This window comes from Lepidochelys kempii, chromosome 6, assembly GCF_965140285.1.
Source record: "Lepidochelys kempii isolate rLepKem1 chromosome 6, rLepKem1.hap1, whole genome shotgun sequence".
NCBI classification, from domain to species: domain Eukaryota; kingdom Metazoa; phylum Chordata; order Testudines; family Cheloniidae; genus Lepidochelys; species Lepidochelys kempii.
The window spans coordinates 23,308,272-23,333,810 of record NC_136385.1 but is presented as its reverse complement, the minus strand read 5'-3'; the positions used below and the strand labels follow the sequence as shown (position 1 = coordinate 23,333,810).

Sequence of the window (25,539 nt, the reverse complement as noted above, 5' to 3'; positions counted from 1 at the left end):
GTCTAGGAGGAGCTCTTTGAGTTGGCTTCTTAAATACCTTCATGCTGTTTCACATCTGATATTCCTTGATGAAACATAGGAGCCTTGTCTTATAACAGGCTTATTCAAAGTGATACAAGCTACAAAAGTGAGAACTTGGAAGAGTGTTGCTGTTTTCATAATGTAATAAAAATATTGTAATGATAAATAATAATGAATAGTGTGTAATAAGCCTTCCATAAAAACAAATTTTATATTTCCAAGATCACTGCGTTTATAATTTATACTCAGGTAAAGGAGAAAATCCCTGGAAATATTCATTTTTAGGAGGGGGTTTGTGAGACTTGACACTTCAGTGAAAGGGGTTCACAGGTTGTTAAAGTATGGGAACCACTGCTCTAAAATAAACCACAGTTTGCAGTACCTGGGTTTACCCCATAACCTCAACTTCTTCCTTAGCTAATGATTGTACAAAGAAGTAAATTTACTCCTGTGTTCCTTAGCTGGACTGATGTTAAGAATGGGAGAGGGCAGAAATCTGTTCTTTGTAGAGGGTTTTCCACTTCTGTCTTGAAACCTTAAGAACCTTTTTTTTTTTGGTTTGTATCACACAGGGTTACATTAAAATCCCACTTCCTAAATCTGATAGAGGTTTCCTTTAGCAGCTTTTCACAGAACTGTGTTTCAGTGTTGTCAGCCAGGAGCTTTGGCTGATTTTGACTAATAAAGTCCTGTATTTGAGGTACCCTTTCCCCCTCTCCAAATACAAGTTCACATGCAGCTGACTCTAAAATTCCCATTCCTTTCTGTGGATCAGCAGGTTTTCGGTCACCTTCCCGGGAGGCTTTTCTTTTTTCCCCCAGGTATAATCTTATGATTCCATGACTCCAAAATCAGTTCTCCATCTCTTGAGACTATGAGATGTATCATCCCAGAATGATATTTGTGGTTTAGCAAGTTTCACAGCAGATCAGGGATCTGTTCAGCTGAGGACAAAGCTGCAGAAGGCAAATCATGTTACATTGAGAAGATGAGAATAAAGGTGCTAGATGAAAATCAGGCATTTAGTGACTTAAAGTTCAGGATAAAGTGGTTTGCTTTTGTGTTGTCTATTTTGCTGTATATATTTTTTTTTTCTGTAGGATTAATACAGTCATCTCAGAAAGTTTACACATCTCCAGAAATCTTTCTGATAACTGCATTAGTCTGGCCAAAGTTGTGTGTACATACATGGTTTGGAAAGGGATGTAGCCTTTGTTGGTATCTTACTGTGTATTGTGGGAGTTTTGGAGAGAACTAGTGGAGTTCTGCAGCAAATGCTACAAAGCTCCTTCCACATGACAACTGCGTTGTGTTATATTGTCTCCACGAGCAGAGTTCAAAAATAGTTTTGTAAAAGCTTATTGTGCAGCTCTCTTTTAAACTGTGCTAGTTTCCTTAACTGGTCTTGAAAGTTGTTGTGTGGACAGAATGTTAGAATTAAACTTTAAAAAGAGAGCACAGTAGATTTTTCCCTCAAAAAAAGCACACACCTAAACTTGAGTGTTGCAGGCAAAACAGGTGCATGCCCCTGCTCTGCTTCTTCTGAAAATCTAACCTTTAATGTAAGAAACAGACAACATGGGGGAGGTAATATCTTTTATTGGACCAACTTCTATTGGTGAGAGAGAGAAGCTTTCGAGCTTACGTAGATACTAAAGAAAAGCTCTGTGTAAACTCTAAAACTTGTACCACACTCACCTTGTCTCTCTAATATCCTGGTACTGACAGGGCTATAACAATATTGTGCACTTTAATGTCCTCTTTCTTGAAAGAGGCACCCCAAAAAATTCTACATAACTGATAAATAGGTGTTTTTAGAAGTGATCGATTGGGACACTGCTTTCAATTCCATTGACGTTCACTGGACTGGGATTGCTTTCCACTGGGAGAAAGGAAAATAACAGTATTATTGCTTAAGAATAGGCCTTGTCCCTCCTAAATGTAGAGTAGTTCATGCTTATTGCTCAGTGAAACTGTGGTGTGCCTTATGACTTCTAAGAAGAAAAACACTGGCCCAGATCATTCCCTCTGCATTGAGTATGACCCCTTTTAGGATCCCCTCCCAGCTCCCTGTAATTGTGGGAGTCATGCTGCTAGGGTTTCCTTTAGCTGCAGTGGTCACACCGAAAAGTTCATATAGACTTGGGGATGTATTATTTTCACTTGATCTCTCCAAGTCTGGATAGTGGACAAAGTACATCTGCTGTCCCCTCCCATTCCTCAGGTCAGCTTGTCTCCGTCCCCTTTCCCAGTATCAATCACAGAATGCACAGTGAGGCCTTTGCAGGCCTTTGGAGAGGTAGCAGGCCTTTGGAAGGAGAGTGGTGCTTGTCTGAAGGATTCCTTTTAAAAGAATGGGGAATTTCTCCTTGTTTGCCTCACAAGCTATCTTCTACACCAAAACAACAGTTGTAAAACAGGGATTTGATTCAGTAAAACTTGACACATAGTCAACCTGTCAAGAAAACCTCAACCTGTCAACAGCAAACTGGGAGTTACACAGGTTGATAACTGAGATGCACTTAGTGCCTTTTAACCAGTCCCTCAGGAATGGCAACTGACAGGTTTTGTGATATATCTGAAAACTGGGGAAGGTGTTTACCGGATTTGAAAAGGGGACAAGCTATTTCCAAAACATTGCCACTATGCAGATTGGGAGCTGCATGCGTTTTCTAGGCATAAAGTCTAAATACTTGGCTGATAACCTTTTATTTTCCCAAAATGTGTGTTCTCTAGTGCACTCAGTGCAATATAATGCATAGGTGCTAGAGTCCTTCCATACAGCACTAATGACCTGATGCCAGCATAGCAATGATTTTTTTAGTGGATGTAGGATAAGATCTGAATATGACTGACTTGTGCCCTTTATATATTTGTTTTCTGAAGTCAATGTGATAATAGTATTCTGAACAGAGAAAAGATTTACTTTCTACTAATTAGTTCAAAAAATTAGCACAAATCTTATGAACTGCAATGTTTTGTCTTACCAGTTCCAATAATCAGTACAGAAGAGTTCTGGTAAAGTAGATAACCAAAGTATGGATTCTTGTGCTATCTATCAAGAAACATGACAAGTTTTTGTTCAAACAGAATTATACTGTATAAGCAAAATAACTTTCCATCCGTACTGTTTAAAAGTATCAGTCTGAAAGAATGGGAAAAAATTTTGTGATCTAAACATATCCCTCCTTCACAATGTTTGTCTCTTGAATTCCTGTTCTTGTTGCCGGGGCAGATCTTGGTTTGAAAATAATTGAATATGTAGATCCTGATTGTATTGACAAGTAAGGTGGCATCTTACAGATGCTGTGTCCTACACATCAGTGGAAGATTTTCTTAATATATTAATTTTGTGTGGCTTATCATTGGTAGGTTGTTTTGTTTTTTTTTTGAAAAGCTGTGTACATGGTGCGATTTCAAGAAAGAGCTTAGTCACTAAATGTTGGCAAAATGCTTTATGTTCATAGAGCTTGCCCCATTGAAATTAAGGGGAGATGTGCTGCTGTTATTTATATGTATTGCAGTAGCACCTAGAGGCCCCAGCTGACACCAGGCTTCAATGGGAGCGGGAGCAGGCCCATAGGGTTCCATAGAGCTATTCTGCATAAGAATTGGTAAGGAGTACAGTGATCACTGGAATGCAAATTTCCTTTGGCATAAGTGGTTCATATCTTTCACTATTTCAGCCCAAAGGTGAATTTAAATTTATTGTTTAAAAGTCTGACCTGTCTCGAACTTCAGCCATTTTTCCTGTGACTGGGAAACCTGTAATAGCACTTTGCACTTTTCTGTTGTGCCTTTCCTCTGATTATCTTAAAGCATTTTACAAATAAATAACCCTTACAATACCTATGTGCTGAGAAAGTGTTATCATTCTGTAGATGTGGAAAACTGGTTAAATGACTTGTCCAGTCACATGACAAATTAGTGGCAGAACCCAGAATGCCTGACTCCCACAACTATGCCCATCCTCCTCCTCCTAACTAGTCTATAGCCTATGGTAGGCTTGGGAGGGTGCAATTTAAAACCAAAGTTAATAAGCAATTGAAAAATCACATCCAAGCATGCTCAGTGGGGTCTGAACACTTTTTATATAATTATTTGATGCAAACTTAATGTTGTATTAATGTAACTTTTACATTCAGCTATAGAATGGTCTCTAACACTGATCTCTTCCACTTAATCTTTCATGTCACTTGTAACAATTACTAGGGAATAGACATTCCAGACAGAAGTGTTGGGTTGTTCTAAGTTCATGGTGTCCCTTTAAAACAGTGGTCCTCAAATTGTGGGATGTGCCCCCCCTCGGGGCCATGGAGAAACATTCGGGGGGCACAGCGGGGCCTGGGCCAGCCCCCACGGGGGACAGGGAGGGAGTGCCACCAACCCTACTCTGCCCCTGGCCTTGGCTGCAGCTCTGGCCTCCACCACAGCCTGACCGCAGCTTTGACCCCAGCCTCGGCCCCTGTCCAAGTCTCTGTTCCTGGCCCCAGCTCTGGCCCCCTTACCCACGTCAGTGACCAGTCCTCACCACCCCCCTGGCAGTCGTGGAGTGCAGACAGGAGTAAGGGGGAGCATTACCCTGAAAAGTTCGGGGGCCACTGCTTTTAAAATGAAGCTGGACAGCAAGCATACAGTAGGCAAGTACTCTGCTCGGGCTGGTTGTTGGATTAGATGACCTAATGGGCCTTTCGCTTCTCTAATTTCTGATTCTATGAAGCCATTCAGGATGGAGCCAAATGGATGTTTATTCATGTGGCAGCTAATGAAATGCGGAGGTTATTAACACTCGGGAGCTGAAGGTGAACAGTTTTTAAGCCCTTTTATTAATTCTCTTATGTTCCAAGAAATGGATATGTAAATACAGAAATGAGCCGGGCAGCTTGTAAACCAGAAGGAAAAATTAATTTCCTCTTCCCTTTTTAACCCTCATCAGGCCTTTCTATTTTTTAGTGCTTTTATCAGATAAACTGAAGTCCACATTACAAAGCAAAGATTTGATAACATAATTACCAGGCCACTCATATTCTTCAGTATTTGCTTTCTGTTTTGACAGAGTTGGGTTTTGGCACAGTGTGGTGGCACAGATATTTCAGGACAGGAAGCACATCTGCAAAGCCTGTATTCACTTGTTTTGGAGTTGTGGCCTGTAATACAAGATGTTACAATAACAATATTTTTAAAGCGAAGCTAGGCCTCTGCTGATCAGTTTGTAGGCATGTGAGAATTTTTGTGAACTGCGAAATTATTCAGTTAGTTGGCTACCTTGTGTGCTTTGGGATAACTTTTAAATATATCTTTCCAGACAGATTTTGATTCTCTTTAATCCCGAAGTAGCATATGACATTTTATAGCTACACTTCGCACTACTGGGTAGAGCAATGCGATAAATTTCTGCTCGGTCAAAAATAAATTTAAATCTTTGCTTCTCTTTCAGGGCGTGAGTCTATTGCTTAAATATTGGTCTTTTCATAAAGGAAGTGAATGAAGTTTGGTAAATGCCAGTCAATGTTTACGAGTCGTATGCTAACACTGAGAGAGCACAAATATTTCCTATTAGATAGTGTTATCAAATGTCAAACTGTAGTCCTTATTGTGTAGAAAATCCAACATTGGAAGAAGTTGTTGGCAAACAATCTCTTATGAAAGAGGGCAGGTCTCCTTAATGTCTCTAAATACAAGTGGTACTGTGATTATAGTGTGCAAACATCTGTTTTAATTTAGTGTCTTAATAAGGGTTTTCAGGGAAAAATGTCAGTCATCTGCTTCATGTTCCTGCACTTGCAGTGCTACCTGTCAGTAAAGGTCACCTGTCCAACCTACCGTATCATACAGTTGGCTACTTCTGGTTTTCAGGAAGTACTAACCTCATCTAAATTCATGACAAGATTTGTCTTTCTCTTATCGTTGGTATATCGAGTGATAAATTATGACCTGAAAATTGCTAACATGTTATTACACTTATTTCAGTCCCTGACTTACTGAATATTCAATATTTGATGCAGTGAAATCACTTTTCTTGACAAGAACTTCACTAAGCTGAGGTTCACTACAATCAAAACTGCATTGCATACATTGCTGCAGTGTATTGAAGCAATTGAGGACTTTCAGTTTACTTCAGTACAGCCCCAGTTCAGGAAAGCACATAAACCCATCCCTATTCAGGACAGCACTTAAGCTTGTGCTTACTTTGAAGTATGTACTTAGGCATAAGCCTGTGCGTAAAATGAACAGGAATGATTTCCTGAATTGGGACCTATAAATGGTGTTTCATTGTATTTGAGTTTTTGATAGCTAGAGTTCCACTGTGCTAAGTTCTGTTTCCCCAGTCTGAAGCAAAAGAGGACAAAGATGGTTTTCTCTGGCTTTGCTTTCACCACTGCTGAGGAGATCACAGCCTCCTTTGGGAAATTAGTCTGACAACCTGAAGAGGGCTGTTAGTATCTAATGGCAATATCCATATGATTCCAGATACCTACGCTGAGTTTTTCAAAGTCCGGTTCCCATTAAAGTTATAGGATAGATCCTTTAGATGCTTTGAAGATTTCAGTCCTGGTGTGTTGCTTTATTTTCAAGAACCTCCCCTGTAGTAAACTTCCTATCATAACTCTAGAGCCGGTAGCTGCCATTTTAGTGAAAACAATATTTTGTACCCTGCAGCAGCATTTACTCTGTCAAACACCTTCTTCAGAGCTGAGCTATCATTCACAGTGCTGCTGCACTAGATGAAGACTTAGCCTGAAGTTGTTACTGAAAGCACTGTTACATTCAGGTGTATTCATCATGCAGGAGACAGAGGAGGATCTGCCTATGCCAAATAGAGAGACAAACTTGGTAGGAAGAGAAATTTTATTCTGACCCTTCTCAAAGGCTATCATCAGGCAGTGGTGAGAATTGAAAACTTCATTATTATATCCTTAACACCATTATTTCCAGCTGTGTTGGACATTGCTCTGCGACCAATGGTATTTGTAGATATGCTTCTGTCACTAGTGTATAAATGTGCCATTGTGTGTTTTTTAACAATGATAGTATTTATCAGGACTGTCAAGCGATTACAAAAAATAATCGTGATTAATCACACTGTTAAACAATAGAATACCAATTGAAATTCATTAAATATTTGTGGATGTTTTCTACCTTGTCAAATATATTGATTTCAATTACGACACAGAATACAAAGTGTACAGTGCTCACTTTATATTTATTTTTTATTACAAATATTTGCACTGTAATAAAATAAAAGAAATAGTATTTTTCACCTAATACAAATACTGTAGTGCAATCTCTTTATCATGAAAGTTGAACTTACAAATGTAGAATTATATAAAAAAAAAAAGGCATTCAAAAATAAAACAATGTAAAATTTTAGAGCCTGCAAGTCCACTCAGTCCTACTTCAGCCAATCGCTCAGACAAACAAGATTGGTTACAATTTGCAGGAGATAATGCTGCCCGCTTCTTGTTCACAACGTCACCAGACTCTGAGAACAGGTGTTCACATGGCACTGTTGTAGCCAGTGCCGCAAGATATTTACGTGCCAGATGTCCCTTTATGCTTCAGTCACCATTCCAGAGGACATGCGTCCATGCTGATGACGGGTTCTGCTCGATAAGGGTCCAAAGCATAGTGGACTGAAGCATGTTCATTTTCATCATCTGAGTCAGATGCCACCAGCAGAAGGTTGATTTTCTTTTTTGGTGGTTCGGGTTCTGTAGTTTCCGTATCTGAGTGTTGCTCTTTTAAATCTTCTGAAAGCATGCGCCACACCTCGTCCCTCTCAGATTTTGAAAGGCACAATCTTAAATCTTGGATTGAGTGCTGTAGCTATTTTTAGAAATCTCACATTGGTACCTTCTGTGCATTTTTATCAAATATGCTGTGAAAGTGTTCTTAAAACGAACATGTGCTGGGTCATCATCCAAGACTGCTATGACATGTAATATATGGCAGAATGCAGGTAAAACAAAACAGGAGACATACAATTCTTCCCAAGGAGTTCAGTCACAAATGTAATTAACACTTTTTTTTTTTTAATAATGTGTGTCGTTGGGGGGAGGGATAGCTCAGTGGTTTGAGCATTGGCCTGCTAAACCCAGGGTTGTGAGTTCAGTCCTTGAGGGGGCCATTTAGGGATCTGGGGCAAAAATTGGGGATTGGTCCTGCTTTAAACAGGAGGTTGGACTAGATTGACCTCCTGAGGTCCCTTCCAACCCTGCTATTCTACAATCAGCATGGAAGCATGTCCTCTGGACTCGTGGCCGAAGCATAAAGGTGCATACGAATGTTTGGCATCTCTGGCACATCAATACCTTGCAACGCCAGTTACAAAAGTGCCCTGCAATGCCTGTTTTCACTTTCAGGTGACACTGTAAACAAGAAGTGGGCAGCATTATCTCCTGCAAATTATAACCAAACTTGTTTGTCTGAGCAATTGGCTGAAGTAGGATTGAGTGGACTTTGTTTTATTTTTGAATGCAGTTATTTTTTTGTACATAATTCTACATTTGTAAGTTCAACTTTCATGATAAAGAGATTGCACTACAGTACTTGTATTAGGTTAATTGAAAAATACTATTTTTTGTTTTTTACAGTGCAAATATTTGTAATAAAAATAAATATAAAGTGAGCACTGTACACTTTGTATTCTGTGTTGTAATTGAAATCAATATAATTGAAAATGTAGAAAACATCCAAAAATATTTAATAAATTTCAATTGGTATTCTATTATTTAACAGTGCGATTAATCACAATTAATTTTTTGAGTTAATCACATGAGTTAACTGCAATTAATTGACAGCCCTAGTATTAACATTTGCTTTTTGTGCCTAGTATACTCATAGGTGTCTGCTTTGGCAATGGCAAGCTATGCTGGGGATTACTAGCCTGCTAAAGCTGAAGGCTCTGCTTGTTTGTTTTTGTTCTGTGAATCCTTTCACCATGGGTTGTTTCATCTTAATAGCCAAACATAACAGCAAGAGACTTGGTGAATATATTGACAGGGAAAAATTATTGAAATAAAGTACCAGATTGTGTTGCCACGCTTTCATAGCTAACAGATCTGATTGAGGAAGGCCATTTTTTGGTGGATTTTTAGATACTCATTCTAAAATGATTACAAGGAGGGTTCCTCAAATTGAGTAAGATTTCACTGGGAGCTGAATGTGTTGAAGAACACAATTTGTGAAACTGTGCAATATAACAAAGGGGGCACTTAATCGATCCCTTCTAGGCCAGTTAGCGGCTCCAGCAAGGTTCCCCGGTGAAAGTAACTTCACCAGCACAGTGCATTCAGGGGTGTATCCAGTTGAAGAGGAAGCCAGAAATCTGTGACAGTGCTGAAAGATACTGGATCTAAAGAGATGCGAATGAGAGGTTCCTGAGTGCAGTCAGCCACAGATGCTGTGGATTGCAAGGTATCTTATGTCATTGAATGGTTCATTCCAAGCTAACTTCAGTGAACCAGTGGAATAATGTTTTTTTTAACATTTAATGTAAACTTATTTCAATACTGGATGCCCCCCCTCCACAGCCTGGTTAATAGCAGGAGTGACTGTTTTCCTTGTAAATCCGGGATTAATTCAGTTTTCATTTTATCACTGCAGTTCATTTGGCCATTTTTAACACTCCAAGATACTCTTCCTGTGACTAACACAATAGAAATACATATATGGATAGCTAATATATTTTGAAAGTTGGTGGGATTTTGTTAAATTCCTTCGTACACCTTTTTAGCAATATGGTAAATATGAAAAATTCATGGCTGGGAGCAAAGAGAAGTGATATTTTGTTCTTTCTAATGCACCGTTGCTGTAGCAAGTGTGTCTGACTTAGCCATAATTAGACTCCCAGAGAGATTTAGAATATAAATTTTGGGACGGTGCAGTTATAGTCTGTTAAATGTTCATCGTTCTGTATTAATCTCATATTTTGCTAAACATTCCATGCTACAGTGAATGCTAGTGCAGCCAGCCTCCCACATGTTACATGAGTCAGTTTGACATCGTGAACGCTTGCAAAAACAAAGTGTAAGAATTTGTGGTCCCTGCTTTGCTTTGTGTTAGTTCAGATGACAGTGAGTGAAGAAGGAACATGTAGCAGTGGGGAATTGCCTGACTACCTGAACTTAGTTTCCAGATGTTCTTACATTTAGGGCTATTTTTAAAAGGTGTAGAAGTGGGGGTGTGTGTGTGTAAATGTTTTTAATGGGAGAAGGGATTTGCTGCACTCCTCTGCAACACAGTCAGCCTTAACTGTCTCCTAACTAATTGCTTCATGTGAGAATATGGCAAATAAGGATAGTCCTGGCTGTTGCATTTGCTCCTGCTTATTCATGGCTCTGTGACCTGTGATTGTACTTCTCAGGTCACAGCCCCATCTGCTTATAACAAATAAAGCTATTACCTACAATTCGGGCCTGCCCGTCCTTCCAGTTATCCAGTGCTGATAAGAATATGAGGATAATAATTTATCTGTGTTCTCCGGAGCTAGAAGTACTCTTGCTGTGGTCCTGTTCCTGCTACGCTGGCTCACCGGGCTGACTCCACCTGTGAATCTAAGAACAAGAGTGTATGCAATGTGAACAGATACACTTTATCCTACTCATTTTATGAAGGGTATAGTTACAGACTAGCATTCTCAATTCTCTGAAATTCGTCACCTACTTCCATTTTAGGCAATTAGGTAAGAGGCCTGATTTTCAGAGGCGCTGAATACTGCTCCTTAACTGAGCATCTCTGAAAATCAGACCTTCCTTAGGTACTTAAATATGGAAGTAGATTAACTTTTAGCATGCTCCAATTTCGAATATTTTGGCTACAGTACAAGCCTGCCCATCTCATTGCACCTTTATCCTCCTCCATAAGGTTTCTAGAAGAATTGCAACACTTTCCAAGAATGGGAATTTCATCCCTCAAAGAGCTTTTCAGTATATTCAGGGTCCTGTAGGATTTTGTGGCCTGGGATTTTTCTCAGAATTATGCTGCAGAGTTATATTCTGGAATTTAAGCTATCATTTAAAACAACAACAAAACCAAAAATGTATCTAGCCCTCATGGTTGTGAAGCAATCCTCTTAAATGTGAATCAGGTGTAAATGAATGCAGTTTGTTGTCTTGAGTTTGCAGACAGCCTGAAACAATAGCTCTGAGCGTGAACTGCCTCCACCACACACCTTCATCTTAATATGTAGCTAGCTGTGAAACTCAAAGTTGACAAATGTCCACCTTAACTATTTTGTTGCTGATCATTGTAGCAGAAACAGCCAATTACTGTGCTGCTCCTAGGGCCCCAATCTTTTTTCCATGCCTACCTAGGTTCCAAAAAGCTCAGCTGTCAAGTTGACTGCGTTAGGTTTCACTAGAGTTGCACTGTAGCTAATTCCCTCCCTAATAAGTCATAGGTTTTACAGACCCCTCTGTCACCGTGAGTTAAGTTTTTCAAGGGCATATGTTCCTCAGTCCTCAAGTTTGAAAGTTCCACACGGGATCACTCCACACACCTCTGTCACTAATCTGTTGAGTGGCTTGATCATATTTGTTTAACTGGGTTTTGGTTAGATTGAACTTCTAGCTGAGATATGAAAAGAAGCATCTTGTGGAGTTGAATCACTTCAATCCTGTGTGCTTTGTTTTGTTTTCTTAATATTCAGTGTTGACGTCTCTTCCTGCCCTGGCTGTGCCACCCACTACCCCCACCAAAGCCATATCCCCCTCAGTGGTGAATGGACTAGAGATGACAGAGCAACGGAGCTGGCTGTACTTGGAGGAGATGGTCAACTCCTTACTGAACACAGCCCAGCAACTGAAGACCCTGATTGAACAGGCTAAACAGGCCAGCTCCTCCTTCCGGGAGGCTGCTGTTACTCAAGCAAAAATCCAAGCCGACGTGGAGAGGAAAGAGGTAACAATGCTGGAAGAGATGACATTGCTCGAGTCTGTATTATCTTTGTTTCCGACTACTAAGTGAGCAAAGTGCTACCTTACTCGGCTTCCCCTGTGGTTGGAATGAAAGATTGACTAATGAGGATAGTCTCAGAAACCTCGAGTCCTATTCATCACCCCTGCAGGATCCTCATAACTTCTGTTGAAGTCACTCAGTTACTCATGTCTTGTGTTGGGGGAAGAGGGCACTCTGGGATTCTAAGAAGCTGAGGGTGCTACGGAAATAGATTAAATTCTTGCTTCAGTGGTCACAAATTCTGAGCCCTGGCATCGAGGATCAGTTGGTGTCTGGGAAGGGGATGCTGATTTCATGCAAGACCTATATACCACACAACTAAGAAATGGCAAAAGCTCCAACTGCTTAACTAGACAGTTACTCTGCTTTCTTTATGGCAAACTAGCAAACATTTAAAAGATGTTACTCAAGCTGCTGACTTCCTGCTAGAGGAGCAAGGGATGGGGCAGTGGCATGTTACTGAGCAAAGTGTGTTTTGTTTTTGTTTTTTGGGGGAGGAGGGGAGTTTACATTGGGCAAAATGTTTATTCAGCAAATTGTTGTCTTATTTACTGCTGAATAACAAAGTGTAGCTAGCATCTATTGCCATGGATACGAACTTCTGATACTGTCAGAGCCATTGCTGACTCCAGCTCTGTGGGTCTCCTAGATAAGGGTATAGAGAGAATCCATGAAAGACTGTATCTGGCAGGACTTGGATGCTAGAGCTGAGAGCTAGCAGGACAGTCTGAGCAGGATTTTAGTTACTTTAACAAAACTGACTTTTGTTTGTACTGAGAAACAGATTCTTTCTTGATTAACACACACACGGAGGGAGAGGGGGTTAAGTCTCCATTACATTCCAACTGGTGTAGTCTTTTACACCTGTTCACAGTGGGTGCAAATGCTATTTTCTGATTTAGCACCCAAGTTATATAGGTGTAAGGACTACACAGGATATGAGGCATTGGAGAATCCGACCCACAGGTCTTTGAGGAGATATTTGCAGGCACAGATGTTTTTATTGTTTTATAATTTGTTGTCTGTTTGTTTGTTTTTCCCCCTCTCCAGTTTATGCCCTGTCTTTCCTCAGGGCTCCCAGATGAAGAAGGCTGGTTGGGGCTCTCATTAGAAGGCCATTGATGCTACGCACACTTTATATGAAGGCATCTATGATGGCAATACAGACTGCTACCCTCCCACCAGGGCTGCGTTTACTCACTTCACTATGCTGCTCCTATTCTCTGCTGGCACAGGAAGTGAGGGATCAAATCCAGCTGTTGCACAGCAGTTCAGAGCGCTAATTTACAAGGGCAACTGCTGTGAGCCTGTGAGAGAGAGTGACTTTTTGTCAGTAACATACACCCCCAGCTGTACCATCTCTGCCTCTTACATTCTTATTTTGTAATATGTTGCTGATACTCGTGCTGCTGAGTGGCACTGTATTCTTTTGAGAAATTGTGTAGGTGATGTGGTCATTTATAATGACCCTTAATAACAATTGTAAAACTCTTACTTTTGTGGCTGCACAGATCCCTTTACCCAACCAGAAAAAATACTAATTTTCTTTTGGTTCTGCAAAACTTATCCAACCAATAATAATTGGAATCGGTGCTTCCAGGTTTGTCTAAATTAACTTTTTCAGCAAATGCCTTCTGGAAAAAATCAGAGACAAGCTGAGGGAGGTAGTATCTTTTACTGGATCAACTTCTGTTAGTGAAATAGACAAGCTTTTGAGCTTACACAGAGCTCTTCTTCAGGTCTTTGGAAGGCACTCAGAGTGTCGTGGCTAAGTACAATGTGGAACGGATTGTTAAGTATAAGGAGTTAATGCATGTTGCAAGAAATCATTCAAGGTGAAGTGTGCGGTTAAAACCTCTGCAGTCATAGGAGAAAGGAGGGTTACTGGGTTCTGGATTGTTGTAATGAACCATAAATCCAGTATCTTTATTGAGTCCATGATTTTTAGTGTCTAATGGAACCAACTGCAATAATACCTGGAAAAAATGAAAACCCTGCTAAAAAGTATAATAAAAGTATGTGGTGTTATTGGTAAATATATTTAAGCAAAACAAATCTGGATTATTTTTCATGTAGCTATTTCTTGATTTATATTTACTCTAGGGAATTTCACTGTAGGGAAGAGCTCAGGGTGCATGGGCAGGGATCATAACATTGGCATTTATTTTAATTCTCAAACAGTTGGCTTTCCACTTTTAATTATGTTGGTCAAACACTGTCTGGATCTGACAATGTTGAAAGCCAGTTGTCTTAGTCTGTAACACAAGAACCTTTTGTAGCTGAAGTAAACTTTCTGATACTTAAGATGAGCATGGGGTGGGGATCTTGCTGAGACTGCTCCATCACAAGTAACTGCTACTCTAATTGAGTTTTCAAATCTCCACAGTTCAGTGTTGGACAGGAACCTTGTTTTGTAAATATCTACTTTACTTTTTGCATGAACCAGCTAAATGTAAAGAGAATCCATTCTGTAGCAGTACCTGGAATGAACAGAGCAAATGTGCATTTTCTATGTTCAGAGAATCCCCACTGGTTAATGTAGAGTTGTAGACAAATCAGGAGGGGCTTTCATCAGTTTTCATTAACAGAAATGCTGAATGTAGTAGCTATCTTACCTCTGTTCAGGATCACCACCAGTTTTGTGCAATCGCTTTGCAATGCTACGTTTTAAGTATTTTGAAATGAAAGATCTTTTCATTAGATAAGAAATGCAGAGCAAGCCCAAATAAGGGATTAAACCAGAACAGAGCTATGGAGTCAGATCTTCCTGGAATGTGAATTTAACACACATCAGGATTAAAGAAAAAAATCTGTTAGATTGGAAATCAGCCGGCTTCCACTAATGGGTTGTTCAGTAACAAGCTTTGTTGCTACAGCTGTTAATACAAGCTTCGCTCTTTGCACATCTGCAGAATTGTTGCTCAGTTCAGCGACATGACTCTTATCTTGGCATTTGACACCTTATATGTAATGCTTAGCTTAGTTGAAGTGTACATTCACTGGCAGGAGAAGGCGGCAAACTGGAAAGTTTGCCCATGTATTACCTTTGATTTAGTCTTTTTGGATAGTGAGAAATAATGAAGCTGTGTTGATATCACTATTAAAGACTGGCTAATCCTTAAATATTGCAAATGAACCATGCAATTTCCAAATGACAGCAATTTAATTGGTGTTGCTGAAGTGAATCAAGCTGTGCCATGTACAGTAAAGTGGTATTTGCTTTTCTTGTGTTGAGATCTGTAGAATTCATAACCATGTGAAAGACAGACTTCCACTTCCAGTTATTGTGGACTGAAAGAGAGATTTGTGCTGGGGCTAGGTCTTCATTTGTTACTTGACCATTGATCTGAAAAAACATTTGCAGTCAAATTATTGACATAGACCTTCCTTCTGATATTCTGTACTAATGTTACTGTCTGATGATGTTTCATTTGAGTCACTGGAATGTTTTTTTTTTTAAATCTTTTTTTAAGGGGTGGAGGTTGCAGAGAGAGAATTTTTGGGAAAGGGGACTTGCTAAATGTAGCAAATAAAAATATATTCAGCGTTGTGTCATATAAATTGATGAAAACCAGCAAAACAGGCTTTAGGCTGCGGTTCGTTCCTTAAAGTCATCTGTTGTGTCTGAGTTGGGCAGGAGTGTTAGATCACTGGGTATACTTAGGAACCTGTGGCAATCGCTAGACACTAGATAGTTCAAGTGAGTGTGTGGGTTTAAGGCTGGACTGTTTAAGGCTGGCTTCTTTCTTTTAGAAAGAAAATTCATCCAGATACAGTAACGGAATATATATGAAGACAACAAATGTTCACATTTTTAAAAGGAATATTCGAAAATCCATTCCTCTATCACGTATCTCCCAAATCCTGTGTTCAGATGTTTATTTGCCTCTGACCAATGATAGCATCACAGATCTCATGCTCATAGCCGGAAAATGCTCCAGTTTAGATGTTTGTGAAGCCCTCAGCTGTTACAATGGAAATGTATCAGAGTAGCAGCTGTGTTAGTCTGTATTCGCAAAAAGAAAAGGAGTACTTGTGGCACCTTAGAGACTAACAAATTTATTAGTGCCACAAGTACTCCTTTTCTTAATGGAAATGTAGGATCACAAACTCCAAACTTGTAAGTTGAACATCTCAAATATTTTCTTTCAAGATATAATTGTAATTTTTAAGTCTACGTATATATTCAGGGACTAATTTTGACTGTCCTTTTTTTTTTTAGTTGATAGAAATTGGCTTAAGGAGCATGGTTTGGTGGGTAAAGTACAGGACTGGGAGTCTATTCCAGGTTCTATTTCCGCTCTGCCACAAATTTCTTATGTGACCTTGGGTAAGTCACTTAATGGCTCTGTGCCTCAGTTTCCTCATCAATAAAATAACAATAGTATTTACCTCACAGAGGCTTGGTGAAGTCTTAACAAGTGTTAGAAAAGTTTTGAGAGAGCCCTGGATGGAAGGCATTATTGAGGTACAAAGTATTAATCCAGGCCATTCCCAGTCATTTTGAATCACACCCCACCTTAGCACTTCTTTTTTTCTTTTTTTAACTTGAAGCATCCACCCTTTACAATAGCAAGAAGAATACTGCCACCTCCTGTTGCTAATGTGTTTGTTCTGAGCATACTGGTCAGATTACTGCTTCATCAAAATGCATGTCAAATGGTACTATAAAAACACCCCTTACCATTTAAAATGGAGTGATGCTGCAACTCCGTACACCAGATCATAACTCCACTCACTCAGATTTGGCTCAGCCGTTCCTCCGTCATGCCAGCAAGGAAAGCTCTCTGCCATCCCATGCCTCCTAGCTCTGGGTGGGGTGTCCTGGACTCCCCCTAGTTGCATCCCTGCTGAGTTCAGGTTCTCAAAAGTGGGGGGGTAATGGCTGTTTAGCCCCTTTATTTCTGGCACCCATGTCTGTGCCCCCTAGAAAGTCTGACACCACCCTCCCCCGGTTGAGAATCTATGTATTAATCAGACACGTTTTTTAAATTATCCTCATAGCAGTTTTTTAAAGCTGAAAAATAAGATTCCACCATTTACTGTAGCAACCCCCTTGGCGCAGTTACTGTTACAGTAGAACTGTCTCAGTTTGCACACCAGAGTGTCTCATGCAGGTAGTACTGCCTCAGTGCTACAAATGGTTAGGATGCGTTGTCAGTCCATTAGAACCATTACAAATTCGCTGTAATTTGGTGTTACTGGTCCAGAGCATTGATACACATATGCAGTGTTGATCATGTCTGAGTTTCAAAGTTTAAATAACTCCAGCATTTTAAAACTATAATGAAATCAGTGTTAAAAGCTACTTTTTATTATGCATCACCCCAAAGGTTTTCTGAACTGAGACCACTTCTACTATCTCTCTGCAATCAGAGACTTCCTAGAACTAGTCCCAGATATGAGACACTGACATCTGTTGAAATACTTTGGACCTCAGTGCCCATAAGACACACCCAGTATATGTGAACATTTGGTGTGCATGCAGCTGATACTTTAGTTCTGTGTATGGCTATATGTTTTCACATGGAAACGCCAGACATCATTTGCATACGGTCAGCTTATTGTGAGTGACAGACAGACATCTGTGTTTTGGCTAAAAGTGATCTCACACATTAAAGAAAATCCTTTTTATCACACGTTAAAGAAAATCCTTTTTTTATCAACTATTGGTATTTCATGTGTTTGTATAAAAATGAAGGTCTCAGTATTTGTGTGTTAAACAATAAAATATTTATTGGTGTCCAGGAAGTATGATTTGATATTTCATATTTTGATATTCCTGTTTTCTAATCAAGTAAAATTCTCAGCCACCCTTATTGAAAGACCCTTAAAAGACTACATTTGATTGGTCACTGAATTCTGGTTTCACCGTGTCTTTTTGTTTAAAAAGAGTGGGATGATGGTGGGGGATACTCTGCATTTAAAGGTTGAGGATGCTCAGCATTTCATAGGAGGTGCTTAGAATGTTTCAGGATAAGCCCAAAAGGAATGGATGAAAGGCACAACTTTACATAAAGCCCGAAATGCCTGCAAAATCTAACATTTTTAGTGTTTGTTAAGCTGCCATTTAGTTCGAGCAGGTTTTAGAGAAAATGTAAACCCACCAAAAATCCGTTCCCATATTCTGTGCAAAATGAATACTGTTTAAGCCATTAAAAAAGCCCAAGACCCTAAGCCAAAGATATGAATATAAAATATCATTCCTCTGTGAATTAATGTAGAAAAACAATAGAAAAAGTCCCATCCCTTCAATGTAACACTGCTAGAGGGGATGCAACTTTTAAGGACCAGGCTAAAGATTAGATCATTTAACAGCTGGATTGTCTGAATTCTTTTCCCAGAAAGATTGAAACAGATCAGGGCAGGAGGCATGAAATTAAATGAAAAAGAGTCCGGCATTTAAGGAATCTAGGTGTACACAAAAAGTAGTTAGTATATGGATTATGCTACATAGGACAGCAATAGGCACAGTTCAGATCAGTGGTTCTCCAAATTTTTCTGGAGACCATATTATAAGAGAGAGATTCTCTTGATTCAGTTCCACACTCAGTTTCCCTCTGCTTGGGTCTCAAGTGACTCAGTTTCTGCAGACTGCTGATGGTCTGTGGCCCGTAATTGGAGGACTCCTGGTTCAAATAAATTAAGTGGAGGTGAAAATATCTTCATCTGCGTATTCCAGGAAGGAGTGGGGCCTAGAATGGGTACCTGATAGCTGTGCTTCCTGGTGGCTATCCTATATCTCTTCACTGAAAATTAGGTAGGGGAAAAGTCCTCCGCTATGGAGCTCACAGCCTGTGGCAGCCCCCTAGAGCTAGAATTCATTGGCTATCAGCATGGTGCATCTGTTTGTGTGACTGTGTAGACCACTGCTGAGGGGTTTGTTGTGGCTGGTTTGGACTGCGCTCGTGTGTGCATGTGTTGGAGGGGAATATTTAACATGCTGCACTTAATCTAAAAAAAAATATGCTGGAATTGTAAAAGGTTCAGAAAAGGGAAACAAAATGATTAGGATTATGGAACGGATGCCATATGAAGAGAGATGAATAAGACTTGGACTTTTCAGCTTGGAAAAGAGATGACTGAAGGGTAATATGATAGAGGTCTATAAAATCATGACTGGTGTGGAGAAAGTAAATAAGGAAGTGTAGTGTTATTTATTCCTTCTCATAACACAAGAACAAGGGGTCACCAAATGAAATTAATAGGCAGCAGGTTCAGAACAAACGAAAGGAAGTATTTCTTCACACAACACACAGTCAACCTGTGGAACTGCTTGCCAGAGGATGTTGTGAAGGCCAAGGCTATAACAAGGTTCAAAAAGGAACTTGATACGTTCATGGAGGGTAGTCCATCAATGGCTATTGGCCAGGATGGGCAGGGATGGTGTCCCTAGTCTCTGTTTGCCAGAAGCTGGGAATGAGTGACAGGGGATGGATCACTTGATGATTACCTACTCTGTTCATTCCCTGTGAAAACACTGGCCACTGTCGGAAGACAGGATACTGGGCTAGATGGACCTTTGATCTGACCCAGTATGGCCACTCTTATGTTCTTAATTGCTGTCATACAGACCAGAGCATTGAGTGCAAAAAAAAAAAAATTATAGAAGCAGTGTGGCATTTTCCCACACTTCACGTTAGCTAATTGGTATTATAGGTAGTTTGCCTTCCACTTGATACTACAAGGCCTGTTTTCACCTTCCTGGAAGAACATGCATTTTCTTTCCAGCATGACTCTTTGCCTCTCTTGCGCAAATAAATATCTGGCAAGGTGGCAAAAGAGCAAACACTAGCTAGAATGTGGAGGTCAGACCCAGATTCTCAGCTGGTGTAAATTGTCAGTTCCAGTCTGTCTCAAGACTTGAGGTCACCTTTGCCCAGGAAACGTCATTCTGATTAAAACTGACTCCAAAGTAGAAACACAATCTCTAAGTAGTGATTATTGTTGCTGTTCCACTGAGGTTGCCTTTAGCTTGGACAGAATTTTGGCATCAAATTCTAGGCAGAAAATTGTACTTACTAAATTCTGCTGCAAGTATGACTCTGTTCACTTGTGTCTAAGCAGGACTAGAAGTATTAAAGATTCTGTGCATGGTACTTTGCATGCTACATAGATTGAGTCTCTTCATTTAATAAAACCAGAGCTAAACCAAGCCTCTTGCTATAAGGGGTGAGATATTTCCGTCTATTATTCTCCAACTCCCAAGAGTTTCTTAATTTGATCCCATGTCATGGTAACTTAAGGATTTCTAAGGTTGTGGTTTCACAGGAACGTAAATGCCTTGATGCCAGGTCATAAAGATGATCTGAAATTAAGCCCTTAATCTGTTTCAGTGTTGGGGACCTATTCTCAGGTAAACCTACTTTTCTTTATGGTGGTATATCAGGGTTTTTTTTTTAAACTTCCCCTGAGGTTTAACTCTGGGTCAGCACTGAATCTAATCTGGTTTCACTCCTTCCTTATGTGGGCCCACAGGGGGTTGTGGGGAGAAGAGAACATCTGTTGTACTCAGAAACTGACTGGGGGGGAAAAAAACTGAAAGTCCTCTGAGACACACCCAATGCGAACTGCTTTGGGACCGGTTACTTATGCCAGCAAATACGAGACAGCAGAGCAGATGGCTGTACCGCTGCATCTCAGAGAAACCAAGTTACAAACCTGGTCTGATATTTAAAAAAAAATCCAGCTTTGCCAGTCTGTCCTTGCCAAATGTGTCTACTCGGTTAGTGTGAAGATTATAGTAAATCCATAGGGTTTTGCATGCATGTTCTTTGACTTGACTAGATTGGCATTTAGTTCTACTAGGGTAGCTGGACTGCAGTGGAGCCTTTACCTCCACTTTTGTTTTTGTATTTTGGGGGACAGGATTGCACAGCCCAGTGTCGTTTCTAAAAGGTTTGAGACATTTATTTTGTCTGGTTTTTTTCCCCCTGTTCTCGTTTATGGGCTATTCCATTCCTCCAGAGTCTATCTGGTCTCCCTGGGTACGTCTACACTGCGATAAAAATCCTGTGACACAGCCTCAGCTGGCCCGGGTCTGTTGACTCAGGTTTGTGGGGCTCAGCTGTGGGCTAAAAATTGCAGTATATACATTCAGGCTGGAGCCCAGTCTCTGAGACCCTCCCCCTGCATGGGGTCAGAGCCCAGGCTCCCGCACGAGGCCAAATGTGTACACTGCAGCCCCAGCTCTGAGACTCAGTGCTGCAGTTTTCTATTGTAGTGTAGATGTGGATTTTTAGTGGTCTGAGGCAAATTTACTCAAGCGAAATTTGACTCAAGCTAGTGATCATGAAATGCCTTTAGCCGTATACCATTGTTACCTGCACTGCTTCTTCTGGTAAGTGTCATCTCATGCAAGACTCAGCCCTGGTCTACACTTACAATTTAGATTGATCTAGCTACATGTGTATAGGAGTGTTCACACCCCTGAGTGCTGTAGTTAAGCCAACCTAACCTTCAGTGTAGACATGGCTAGGTTGACAGAAGAAATCTTTCATCAACCTAGCTACCGCCGCTCGGGGAGGTCAGGTTTCAGAGTGGTAGCCGTGTTAGTCTGTATCAGCAAAAAGAACGAGGAGTACTTGTGGCACCTTAGTTAGTCTCTAAGGTGCCACAAGTACTGCTCATTTTTTTTCTGGGGAGGTCAGTTATCTAAATCAATGGAAAAACCCCTTCCATCAGTGTGGGAAGCATCTACACGATGTTGTGCACCCCTAGTGTAGACATGCCCTCAGACAGCCAGTTTAACGGATGAGCTCCTGTTTGGGTGGAGTGGAGAAGTGGGATTGCTTTAACACTGTGGTTACATGACAGTTACGTGAGCAATTAACCGGGATGTCTGATCAAAGCAAAACGTCTTCATGCAGGCTCTTTTGCTTACCTCGAGTGGACCCCACAGTGTCACTTTCTTTTAAGGAATGGTAATGGCTCATTCAGATGCCCCCAATCCAGTAGTGCAAAAGAATGAGCTCAAGTAATGGTATCTTTATTATTTATATTACCACCACGCCGAGGCACACTAATCATTTGATATAAACAGCTCCCTGTGCTGCCACACCTTACAATCATGATACATTTACCAAGTAATGGTTCCAATGTCTCTTTCATTGCAGCAATATCAAAACCAGTTATTTCAACAAACTGAAGATGTCGATGGTAAAACAGAAATTATCATCAAGGTAAGAACAAGACTGCTGTTGCAGCCTTTAAATCCCAGCTGTAAATGTCACATGCTTTAAGAGTGTTCTTTAGCAAAGACTGACTTTGCTGAGGATCAGTGGGGATGAGTTCACATGAGGTGTGGGAGCTTTAACTCTCTCCCTGGCTTTTATGCATTTATGTCTGAACGTTAGCACTATCTGAATATAGTTTTATTGAACTGGCTTTATTTCTAGGTATGCAGATAAGATGCAAACAGACAGTGTGAATGAGCTGAGTGTTAATAGGGGTCTGGATGTTAAATCAGTTGTGCCTGAAAGAGAGAAGCAGCAGCTAAACTAAATATGGCTTGTGTTAATGTTGCCGCAGTGTGACAATATATTCACAGCCAAGAACTACTTCCTGTGATGGCATTACACCATTTCTCCGACTTGCTAATGACACATCAGTAATTTGATGAGTTGGAAACTGAATGAGCTGTAAAAAAAATGTACCCTGACTGCCCGGGTTAAGTGATCCTCCCACTTAAATATACAGCTCTTTTCATTTTTAATTGAAGTTTTATTGAGATAGGGATAAAGCAATGGACATCAAAATATTTATGAAGCTAGGTGTTGCAGTTACAGAATCCATTCATCCTTTCTGTATGAAGAGAGATGGTGCAGTTACCCCCAGGTTCTGGGTCTGTGCTTCTAAAATAGCCTTTTTTCCTTCTGTCTCTCTTCCCTGTTAGGAAATTGCTGTTTCGATCATATTAGCAATCATGTTCTTTTCAATTAGTAAAGCCAGGAAAGCAGAAATTCAGTCCTCATTTTGTCTTCATGTGCCTAGATGTTGCTTCACATAATGTTCCATGTATGTAGGATCCCCCCCTCCCCTTGTGAAAATCAGAGAAAATTCAATGTGGTGTGTGAGCCAGCTATTTGAACTTCCATGCACACCTTTCTATCACAGTCAGGGCCAGTAATAAACTGGTGTAAAGGAGCTAAGCACACTGGTAAAATAAAAGTTTTTGTTATGTATCTGTAATGAAAATTGGGGAGCCCAGCTGGGGGTTAGAGTATATCTGTCTGTGACGGTTCCACTAGAGCGATGCATACTTAACACTTACCTGCAGCTAATTTTAGATGAAGTTCCCTTTTCCAAGCCTGTTTGAGTACCTGGTCCATTCTTGTTAAACCCTGAGTTTATCTGAAGGAGGCTGAAGGGTTAAACTTCTGCCTGGAGAGATATGTAAAGAGCTTGTTGGTGGATTCTGAAAGGAATCCTCTGTAATGAAGAGTTGTATATACCTCCATTGGCTGACAGCGTGTTCAGATACATCAGGTCAGCTTAAGTAAAACACTGTGGGAGGAGCCTCTGTGTGATATATTGCAAGGTTTCCCCAATGTCCCAGGGTCTGATTCATAGCTTTGGGTCGCTGTTTGCTCTTCAGAGAGGCAGACGGATGGAGTACTGGGAAATCGCTATGCTGGTTCAAAATTGTTTTGCTTTCTGAAGGGACTTAAGCTAAGATGGAAGGGAGAGTGGATTTCCAAAACTGTTCCCTGAGCCATTATGCTGCTTTTTCCTTTGCACTGCTATGAGCTTCAGCCTTCAAACTACTGTTTGAGTTGAAAGCATCTAGCTTTTTGTCATCCCTGACCCGGCCACTTTGTCCTTTTTTTGCAGCAGTCCTGTGTAAACTGTGGTCGGGAGGCAATGAATGAGTGCACCGGATGCCATAAAGTCAATTACTGCTCAACTTTCTGCCAGCGGAAGGTAATGGATTCTTTATAAGTCACAGATACCACTGTCTAAAGGCAATCAGCATAGCTGGCGAAACAGGTTCAAGCATGTACTGAATACCCCCAAATAAGCAGGGTAAAGAGGACTGGCCAGCATATTAGTATATGTGAGCTTATCTTCTAATGCGAGTCTACAGGTTGCAGACCTGACAGATCATGGCTGCTGTTCACACTGTAATCTCAGCAGGCACTCAGCATTACACCCATGACTGAGAACATACAGGCTGCCTGTAAGAGCATGGTCATTCTTGTTCTTGGGGAGTTTTTCCCGCATTTTTTAGGTTATTCGTGTTTTTTCTGTTTACCATCCCCAGGGTCTGTCACCTCTTGTAAGTTTGTCAATCATATTTTTTTAAAAGGCAAATATACAACTGGGACGTATGTGTCCCTATAGCCAGCCTGCCTGCATGTTCCAGTGCTGAGCTGTGGTGGTTGTGACGTCACCAGCAGAGAGCATGCTGGGGCAGTATACCAAACAGACCCTGCCAATCAGAGAGAAGCCACAGTAGAGGTGAGGAAAATGAGACCATTTTCAGTGAAGTTCTTCTGTTTATGTGCATCATTTATCTGTATCGCAGAAACTAAAACTTCCTTTAAAAAGAGATTAAGGGTAGTTAAGTGTGACATCTCTCATCATGCAATCCCTAAAAAAACAAGGAAATAAGTTAACTGTCCCCTAATGCTCACACGACACATTTCCACTGACTCTGACAGACTCTGCATTGTCATTAGGAGTCTCCTTCAAGTGCCAACTGATAAAGGAAACACACCCACACAACACGTTAATCTCCCTCATGGTGTAACACACAACCTTCATTGTAACCTCATGCATGCCCCATGTATACACTGCACACTTAACCTGTGCCTGCGTGTCAATTACATGTTCATTGATGTTGCTACCACCCCTCTGTTTGTAATATTTGGAGAGGGTTTTCTAAGATTGGCAACTCAGCTGTTCAAGGTGAACTCCCAAGGTAAAATAAAAATCCAGGTCAGGCCTGAAACAGGTCCTGACCCCCTCACCAAGTGAATTGTCAGGCACATGAGGCTGTGACGGCTTGCATTTTTCTAATTAAATAAACCTTTTGTTTATTTTTATCCCAAACAGGTCTCTGTTGTGCAAACTGTGGGGAGTGTGTCCCACAATGACCTGCTAAAGGGGTCAGGTTTCACTCCGCCAGGGGTGATGAACCGAAGGGGAGAAGTCTGAGTGTCTGGGAGTTAACAACATAGGGTAGATGGATTTGGGGAGATTCTGGATCAGAAGGGCTGCAAGGCATAGCTAGGCTGGGGGAAGCCAGGATCAGACCTGTATGCTTATAGGCTGGCTGCTGGTGTCAGGGCTCTGACTCATAACAGCATCACACTGAGGCACTCAGGGTGACAGGGCAGGTGGTGATAGAACCCCTCACTGGCCTGAGTGATCCCCAAAATGTCCCAGAGGCACAGAAATAAGATTTAATGTGTACCCTGCCCTGGCTCTTCCTGCTTTAACAACTTGCCAGAATACATTGGTCTGTGGTGTTACTGATACCATAGGTAGCATGAGATCTCTGCCATTGGTGATAATACAAATTAATGGATTGTGGCATGGTTTAAGCAAACCAAGAAA

General features: G+C 40.7%; 1 protein-coding gene across 1 annotated transcript in view; it reads left to right on the top strand.

Annotated features, from left to right (window-relative positions):
* Positions 1-25,539, top strand: part of DEAF1 (DEAF1 transcription factor) — a 43,918-nt gene that overhangs the window by 16,019 nt on the left and 2,360 nt on the right. The window contains 6 exon segments of the mRNA XM_073347137.2: positions 11,672-11,922; positions 16,202-16,277; positions 16,280-16,309; positions 22,095-22,117; positions 22,119-22,160; positions 23,812-23,901. Coding sequence (XP_073203238.1) covers positions 11,672-11,922; positions 16,202-16,277; positions 16,280-16,309; positions 22,095-22,117; positions 22,119-22,160; positions 23,812-23,901 — 512 coding nt within the window.